The sequence below is a fragment of the Orbicella franksi genome, chromosome 10 (genome assembly GCF_964199315.1).
Source record: "Orbicella franksi chromosome 10, jaOrbFran1.1, whole genome shotgun sequence".
Lineage (NCBI taxonomy): Eukaryota > Metazoa > Cnidaria > Anthozoa > Scleractinia > Merulinidae > Orbicella > Orbicella franksi.
In genome coordinates, this window is record NC_138154.1 from 1,544,555 (window position 1) to 1,554,280 (window position 9,726).

At 46.4% G+C, this 9,726-nt stretch overlaps 1 protein-coding gene and 1 pseudogene across 1 annotated transcript; both read left to right on the forward strand.

Annotated features, from left to right (window-relative positions):
- Window positions 1-317: 317 nt before the first annotated feature.
- On the forward strand, window positions 318-6,060 carry LOC145500283 (uncharacterized). The gene is made up of 3 exons (XM_081479781.1): window positions 318-677; window positions 929-4,074; window positions 5,651-6,060. The coding sequence occupies exons 2-3, from the start codon at window positions 2,481-2,483 to the stop codon at window positions 6,058-6,060; spliced, it is 2,004 nt and encodes a 667-aa protein (XP_081335907.1). The 5' UTR covers window positions 318-677; window positions 929-2,480.
- Window positions 6,061-6,307: 247 nt separating this feature from the next.
- LOC145500647 (uncharacterized) lies at window positions 6,308-7,178 on the forward strand (annotated as a pseudogene).
- The last annotated feature ends 2,548 nt before the right edge of the window (window positions 7,179-9,726 follow it).

The window sequence follows — 9,726 nt, forward strand, 5'->3', positions numbered from 1 at the left end:
CGTTTGATAATCTAAAAAAAAAAATCACAAAAAAAAAAAAAAAAAATCACAAAAAAGAATCACAAAAAAAAAAAATCACAAAAAAAAAAAATCTCGCATTTCCGTCACCATGGCAACAGCCAGTTGAATATTAACTCGAATCGAGTTACGCGTCTTTTCGAAAAGTGTGTTTACTCAACTAAACGAAGCTTTTTTCCAAAGTTCCTGAGCTCTACGATCCCAAAAACGATTCAAGACACAATTCAAGAATTATTTGAGATTGCAAATGGAAAAATGGCGGTCCAAAGGGAATTTGAATTTGAATTTGAATTTGAATTTGAGTAGCACATGGCGAAGGTCATGCAAGCTCACTTACCTAAAATTTTCGCTTCTAATTTCTTGCTAACCGTAAAATTACATTCGTATTTACTTCAAATACCTTTAGGAATGTTGTGTCCGCTTCCGAAAATCAATGAATGATACACATCGCTCGCTCAACAAAACGCCGCCAGTTTGACTTGAGTGATTTCGCAATGTCGTCGTCATGTAAGCCACATTGAAGCATTCCACGTGAAACTAGTCATGTGAAGATCGGGGACGGCGCGGATTCGCCTTATAAAGATCTGCCCAACCAAGTCACGTGTTAACCAGACCCAGGGGATAGGGGGGTATACCCCCCACTCGGTCGGAGACTGGGGGTGGGTTGAGTGGGGATTACCCCCTATACCTCTCTCAGTCAGAGACTGGGGCGGGTTGAGTGGGGGTTACCCCTATACCTCTCTCAGTCGGAGACTGGGGTGGGTTGAGTGGGAGTTACCCCTATACCTCTCTCAGTCAGAGACTGGGGGCGGGTCGAGTGGGGGTTACCCCCTATACCTCTCTCAGTCGGAGACTGGGGGTGGGTCGAGTGGGGGTTACCCCCTATACCTCTCTCAGTCGGAGACTGGAGGCGGGTCGAGTGGGGGTTACCCCCTATACCCCCACTCAGTCGGAGACTGGACCCCGTTTCACCGTAGGTATAAAAAAGATCGGTTCGAACCGTTCAAGTCACTCTGAGTTTTTGACTTGTATCGAGCGCTGGAAAAAAATCATGGCACAAGAGCTGACAGACGAGGAGATGAACCAACAGATGGATCAACATGAATCAGTGACCGATGAAGAGATGAACCAACTTATGGATCAATATGAAGCAGTGAGTATGACGTGTACCCTATGTAAGAAAGTCATCTTTAGAACTCTAACCCTAATCTTTTTCATAGAATTACTGGGATTGGTTACCTCCCGAGGTGCAGACTTACATTCTCCATTTACGAGAGGCCCAGGCTCTCGTCGAGACACGCGAATGTTTAATCAGGCGAGAGCTTTGTAACGAGATACGCACCTTCGCCAAGATCAAAGCATCATGGGACCATGGCCCAAGCAAAGTGGTTCAACGGATATGCTCACGAAATGGAAATAGGGAAATGCGCATGTACGGAACCTACGTGGACCAATACAACAACTGTATAAGAACCGTATTGTTAGGGTTGTTTAGGCCAGGAACGGTACCCATAGAAAGTAATCTTTAGAACTCTAACCCTAATCTTTTTTTCATAGAGTTACTGGGATTGGTTACCGGAAGAACTAAAGCGTTACGTACTTGACTTAGCAACTCGGCAACACATACGCGATAGAAGGAAAAATTATCGACTGAGAAACCTTCACAGAGAAATCTCGAAATATGGCGAACTGAAAAGACAATGGTTTTACGGGCACAGAACTACGACCGTCTAAAAGCTGCACAAACTTCTGTAATTGTCGCGTGGATCCTCAAATATATGGATATTGGGACGCGTATTATGAAATACATGGACATTGTATGGCGGATTATGAAATATATGGACATTGTACCAACAAGCGTGGCGAGAAAAGGAGTTTCTATCTAGGAAGTAGTTTCAGGAACGCATTAGACAACTTAGAAAAACCAACCCGCGAAGTTGCCCGCTTCTTTTCGGAGACCCGACAATAAAAACTGCCTAATTAAAAAACGTTGTGTTTGTTGTCTTTTACAGAACAGACGGACCTACGACGAAGCCTTCCCCTTCGACGACCGAGTGATGCTCCAAACCGGAGGTGGTGGTAACAATACAAGACCCCTCCTAGACTTCGACTTAAGACCCGTAGGCGCTCGACGTCACTGGAGAAACGTCCTCCACAAACAACGATTCGAAGCCACGCTCAGACAACACAGAGACGTGACTCGCGAGGACAATCTAGGCCAAGAATTGACTCGGGCCCTTCAACGATCCATCAAGCAACAAATCGCTCAGGATCCTACCCTGACACCCGACTCCACGGTCCATTTCACCATGCAGTCCAGTGCCTTCACGCACGCCTTTCAGTCCACCACCTTCACCGTGCGCGAATTCGAAGAAGGAAGTGAAAGACTAAACACTTAACTCCAGTCTCTCGCGGCCAAACTCAACTCCAACGAAGAATTCACCCCCGACGACACGTTTACCATGGAAACCACTTTCATACGTACCCCAGGTCGTGGCAGCGGGAACGGAAAACGATACAAGCCGAGTTGCGCCGCCGTGCGGGGAATCGTCAAACGGTCGCACGTGACCATCCGAAACAAAGACACTCTCTGCTGCGCCCGAGCCATCGTCACCATGAAAGCCTGGGTAGACGCGAACGAGAATTCGCGTGACCAAGATTACCACAATCTCAAACAGGGTTATCCTGTCCAAGAGCGATTGGCCCAAGACCTCCACCGTCGAGGCAACGTTCCCGAAGGACCCTGTGGCATTCCCGAACTGCAAAAGTTTCAGGCCGCCTTACCTGGCTACCAGCTCAAAGTCATGTCCATCGACCCACCCCACATGATCATCTACGCGGGACCCGAACCCTCGACCAAGATCATTCGTCTTGTCAAAGAAGGCGATCACTACGACGGATGCAATTCGTTTAAGGGATTCCTTGGCAAATCCTACTTCTGCGACGAATGCAATCGAGGCTACGATCACGACGACTTTAAAAATCATCCCTGCCTCGGTCAATGGTGCACCGCCTGCAAACGAAAGGACTGTCCCGATTTCATCGAGAAAAAACGACCCCTAGCGCCAGGCAAGTTTCCCGAACCCACCGAGATCTGCCGATTGTGTCACAGACAATTCTTCGGTGACCGATGCTACAACAACCACTTGCAACGGCGGAGTCTCAGCATCCCCTCCATCTGCGACACTCACAAAAAGTGTGAGAAGTGTTGCCACGTCTACGAATGTAAACGCAGGACAGGACGAGGAGGTAGTCGTCGTTCCCCCGATCACAAGTGCGAATGGGGCGAATGCAGCATCTGCAAAAAACAAGTCCATCTGCCGACGCACCGTTGTTACATCCAACGCCTCCCCGAAGACGAAGATGAGCCCAAAAAGCAACTCGTCCCCCGCGACAAAGTCAACGGTCGACCCTTCGAAGAATCCGGTCCCGACGATCCAGACACGAGCGTCTTGGTAGACAGAGATCCGCCCCTTCAAGTGTACTGCGACTTCGAAGCCATCACCGACGCCGAAGGGAATCAGACACCCATTCTACTCTGCCTGGAGGACGACGAAAATGAGATATGCTACTCCTTCTACGGCCCCGACTGCACCGCCGACATGTTCAACCAACTCGAATCCCTCGCCGTCGACCAGGACAATGACGAACGGAACGTCATCGTCCTCTTTCACAATCTCAAAGGCTACGACGGGATGTTCATCCTGCAACACTGTTACGCCACCCATCGAGAAGTCACCGGCCAAATCACCGTCGGCACCAAGATACTGTCCCTAAAATCCGACAGACTGACTTTCAAAGATTCCCTCTGCTTTCTCCCGTTCCCGCTGGCCAACTTTCCCGCCACCTTCGGAATCCAGGAACTGCGCAAAGGATTCTTCCCGCACAAATTCAACACCCTAGAAAACCAAGCGTACGAAGGTCCCATGCCACCGCGAGACATGTACGACCCTGATGGCATGTCCGCCAAAAAGAAAGCCGAGTTCGAACAGTGGTACCAAGAGAAAGTCGACAACGACTACCATTTCGTCTTACGGGAAGAAATGGAAGCCTACTGCGAGTCGGACGTCAAACTCCTCAAAGCGGGCTGTCAAAAGTTCCGGCAAGAATTCAAACAAAAAGCCGACTTTGATCCCATGGAGAAATGCGTCACCATCGCCTCCGCTTGCAACCGATTCTGGCGCAAGAAACTCGTCCCGATCAACACCATCGCCTCCAGACCCCCGCGAGGATGGCACGGGGCCCGATCCAATCAGTCCGTCGAAGCCCTGAAATGGCTAGCCTGGCAAGAACACTCGTTGCAACGCACGGGTCAAGGCGATCGTATCCTTACGGTGCGAAACGGGGGTGAAGTCCGACTAGCCGGTCATCTCGTGGACGGATACGATCCGACCACTCGAACCGTCTACGAATTCCACGGATGTCTATGGCACGGATGTCCTCGCTGTTTCCCGACCCATCGAGACCGATATCCCATCTGTCACGCCGATCGCACCATGCAGGAAGTCTACGAGTCCACACTCCGCAAACACGACCTTCTCAGTCGCCAAGGTTACCAGCTCTGCGTCAAGTGGGAATGCGACTGGAACCTAGAAGTCAAAACCGACCCTGATCTCAGCCAGTTTCTAGACACGTTTGAAATCGTCAAACCGCTCGAACCCCGAGAAGCTTTCTTCGGAGGGCGCACGAACGCCGTCAAACTGCATCACGTGGCCGACGGGGCTTGAGGAGAACAAATCAAGTACGTCGCTCTACCCCTGGGTCAACAAGGGAAGCGACTACCCCGTAGGACACCCACAAATCATCGTCAACCCCGACGATCAAGACATCCATTACTACTTCGGCATGGCCAAAGTGGACATACTACCACCTCACGAACTTTACCATCCCGTTCTACCTTTTCGGCACAGGGGTAAACTCATCTTCCCACTCTGCTGATCGTGCGTGGAAGACGAAATGACCAAACCCCTCCTTGAGAAATCGCCTCGTTGCCCTCACACGTCCGAGCAACGCACGCTACGAGGGACCTGGTGCACCCCCGAAATCGAGAAAGCCGTTGCCATGGGATACACGCTCATCAAGATCCACGAAGTCTACCATTTCCCGCCAGAACAACGCCGTACAGGACTCTTTGCCGATTACGTGAACATCTGGCTAAAAATCAAACAGGAATCCTCCGGCTACCCGAGCTGGTGTCACACCCCCCAAGACAAGACACGGTACGTGCAACAATACCGCCAGAAAGAAGGCATCGCTCTCGATCCGGCCACGATCCAGAAAAATCCCGGATGCAAAGCCACCGCCAAACTCATGCTCAACTCCTTCTGGGGCAAGTTCGGCGAAAACCTACACAAACCCACTACCGAAGTCGTCTACACCGCAGCGCAACTCTTCGCCCTCGTTTCCAATCACTTCAACGACATAAAACAAGTCAAAATCACTAACGACGAAGCCCTAGAGGTTGTCTACGCTGAGCTCGAGGACAACCAACCCGATAACGGACGAATCAACATCTTCGTCGCCGCTTTCACCACCTGCTGGGCTCGGCTCAAATTATACAGCTACCTGGAACTGTTAAAGCAACAAGTTCTCTACTTTGACACCGATTCCGTCATCTACTCGCACAAACCAGGTCAAGCCGACGTTCCGCTAGGCGATTACCTCGGAGAGATGACTAACGAATTGGACGACGGTGATTACATCATCGATTTCACCTCAGCAGGACCCAAGAATTACGGGTACAAGACAAAAAATGGAAAAGTGTGCTGTAAGGTGCGTGGCTTCTCCCTCAATGTACGAGGATCCAGGCAACTCAACTATGACGTCATGAAACAAAATCTCCTCGACGAACTCGAACAACCTCTCGAGGACGGTGGACGACGCAACATCCCCGTCGTCAACCCCAACTTCTTCTACAGAAACCCAGCCACCAAACATCTCAAGGTCATCACACGCACCAAACTCTACGGACTCGTCTTCGACAAACGCGTCATAGACATGAACACTTTCAAATCGTTTCCATACGGATACACACCCATGTAACTTCCTGTAAAAATCAATAAAAATCAACTGTTAAAACTCACTTCCTGTCTATCGCCTTATTTGGACATGTTGCCCTTATTTGGGCATGGGCGCCATGTTTGACCCCCCTGGACGCCATCTTGTTTATGCAAATCGAAAATACTGCCCTCTGATTGGTCGAGAGCCTTTTTTAATGATATGCATCGCCTCCTGATTGGTTACCGCCCCTATAAGCGTGCTTTACTACTGGTAAGATATTGTGGTTATTGCAAAAAGTGTCCGGAATTATAAGGCCAACATACTGTACTTCAATCCTCTTCAAAAATAATGCAGTGTGCCTTTCGCAAAAGAAATTCTGATCACAAAGACCGTTGCATGTGAAGTAATCAACCTCTTATCTTCATTTTATATAATTAAAAACCAAGAATTTCAACATGTTTGTTTCTTCATAACCTAGAACAGAAAGATGGAGTGGAAAACAGAATGCGATCTACTTCTATTGCAAGAAATAGTTGTGTCCGAACCTTACCGGTACAAGGCTTCAACAAGGGAGAGAGGAAAGATATGGGAAGATATCACAGAAAGGTTGAATGCCACTGAAGCATTTGGAAATCGACTTGGACACAAAAGAGCTGTGAGAGACAGGTATGCCCTGTTGGCCAAGAAATTTAAGAAGAGAATGGCAGAAGAGGAAAGTGCGAGTGGAATTTCACCCGAGATGTCAGAAACGGACAAGCTGCTTGACCAGATTATTGAGAGATTTGAGGAGAGCGACAGGGAGGCTTGTGAGAATTCAGAACAGGGCGAGAAAAATAAAGAAAATGACAAAAAAAGCAGAAGAGATGAGGAAGCATTCCATGGAGAAGCTTGGAGAGACCAAGAAAAGTAAGGCTGAGGACGGTGAAGTAACACCCAGAAAGAGAGCATCAGAGTCGGAAACCCTTGTGTACTTGAGAGAAAAGGCTGAAAAGGAATTTGACATGAGGAAAGGAGAACTGGAAGTTAAGAAAGATGAACAATCTGCACAACTACAGATGTTTCAGTTCATGCAACAACAACTACAGCAACAGCAACAACAGCAGCAGCAGCAGCTTCAAAATCAACTTCTCATGACACTTATTGAAAAAATTAATAAATAAGTGTATAATTTAAGACATGGTTAAGGTTTGTTTTGGGTACACATTTTTATTGGTTCATATCATGCAATTGTTTTATGATTTGATTGAACCACAAACATGAATGTGTGTTGAAATGTGAATCAGTTATTTAATTAATATTAATAATTTGAAGGTTTAAAAAGTAATATTGTAAAATGCTTTGAATGTGTCTTCATCCTCTATTGTAACAATTTTTTACGGATTTAGACATTAGACTGGTGTTTTCTTTAAACTTCAAATATTTTTTAAGAACAAGTTCACCTTCATAATTTTTAGCCATTCATACACATAAAAGGCTTCTGAACATTGTGATCATTATTTAACACATATTTATACAATAAAATATATATTTCCTTATAAAAACCTTCATCATGTTGTCAATTAAACTTTTCCAATAGGGGAAAAGTTAAAAAAAACTAAGGGAATTAAATACCCTTTAAGTAAGAATTTAGGTTCAGAAAAACCTTCTCTATGTACAGGGGAAGGGGCTAAGTGTCTGGGGTACTCTCGATCTGGAAAACCATAGTCTTGCCACACTGAAATTTAAGACAAGTTGAATATCAAACTTTTTTGATGCTCATTTCACTGTTACATCACAGCATTTAATGAAACAGCAAAGCCATTTCATAATCAACTATGGTTCTAAGAATACTCTGCAATTAATTATGCCATTACTTCATATGAACATTATCAGAAGTGGGAAGGGGGGGGGGTGCAAAAACTTAACTCCCACAGCAGCAACCTTGTACAACTTTTCCTCAAACAATGAAATAAGAAAAGAAATGCCTGGTAAACGATTTGAAATTCCAGTTTGTTACGTTTGTTATTTCTTGAAAAGACTAAACCCACAAATCTGACAGCAAAGAAAATGAAACACCAATGTTTTGCAATTAAATTACAGGAAAACCTGAGAACATTTAAGTTTTTGACATAACTCAGTTGTGCCCCCAGTCCATAAACTTCCTCAAAACAAATAGAATGGATGCTTCATTTTGTAAAGCCTACAATCAGCATGGCTTAAAAATTCTTCAAACTGACATGTATTAAGCTTAACTAATGGCCAGGGTGGGAGGCGCAGTGGCCTAATGGTTAGTGTGCTGGACTCCAGATTGGGCAGTCCGGGTTGAAGCCCTGGCTGGGGCACTGTGTTGTGTTCTTGGGCAAGATACTTTACTCTCGTAGAGCCTCTCTCCACCCAGGTGTATAAATGGGTATCGGCGAATTTACTGCTTGGGGGTAACCCTGCGATGGACTAGCATCCCATCCAGGGGGGAGTAGAAATACTCCTAGTCCCTTCATGCTACAGAAACCGAGATCAGCTCCGGCCTGATGGGCCACTAGGCTCGTATACAGACTTTCTTTTTTACTGATGACCAGGGGGTAACTCTCCTGGGTAACTCCCATATGAAAGGAATAAGGCTGCTTGTCTGTAATAAACCATGCCCTGAAAGAAGACAAATCCGGATGTTGCTTGAACTTAATTTGATCTTTGTTTGCAATCCTAACAAATAGCTGAAAATATTTGTGGTTTATCACCGATTGAGACAACATCCAAGACTTGCACCCTACTGTACATGCAAGTGAGATGACAAGCATGCCAATCAATTTCATATGGGAGTCCCCAGGTACTGATTGATTAAAAATAATATCTTAAATAAAGTAACCCTGTAATGAAGGCGGTTCGACACCAAAGAACGAGGAAGTATTTGACCCATAAAGACATGAGTGGGCATTTCTTAATAAGGCACAAATAATATACATTTTGCCTACGGCACTGAGTCCAACTTTGAGATCCCTTTTAAAATCTAAAAAAGTGAAGTATTGCAAAATGTCTCCAAATACCCACTCCACAGCTGTTCTTACTTTACTCATGGACAAATTATATTGTTGCTGCTGCGGTGTTAAGGGATTGCCTTTAAATGGTCCCTGAAGGTGGACTCTCAGTGGGTATGCAGGGTCCCCATACACACAGAGTGGTTGGCCAGTTGGGGAAACACAGTGGTTTTCTAACATCGGTAGAAGGCCAGACATCGCCAACATCCCACTGTCGTGTCTTCTTCCCTCGACGGGACCAAAAAGGTTTGCAATAAGTCCATTGGGCGCAACAACACTCTGGAACTTTATTGCGTGGACTCTTTTGTGCCCATTGTAAAGTACTCTTTGATTTTCGCCAGGCCTACAGACTGGTCGAACCGTCCCATCTATAAATCCCCAACAGTTGTCAAGGGCCGCTCCTTTCCGGTAGATTGCTTCAGAGAATTGAGCCAGTTGTGCTTGAGACAGCCACGGTTGGTTCAGACGTGAGAGTAAATGTCCAAACTGCACATGAAGCAAATCCATCGCTTCTCCCACCACCATGCTCAACTGGGGAACAGGTCTTCCGAAACGCGGTACAAGGTCTTCATATCTACACGGATACGCAAATCGACGTAAAAGCATACACAGTGCTTCATCGCTGTACACGGAAAAACAATTTGGGCAAGTGATTTTGTGCGGAAGATTAAACACATCGACTAAAGCGTATATGTCA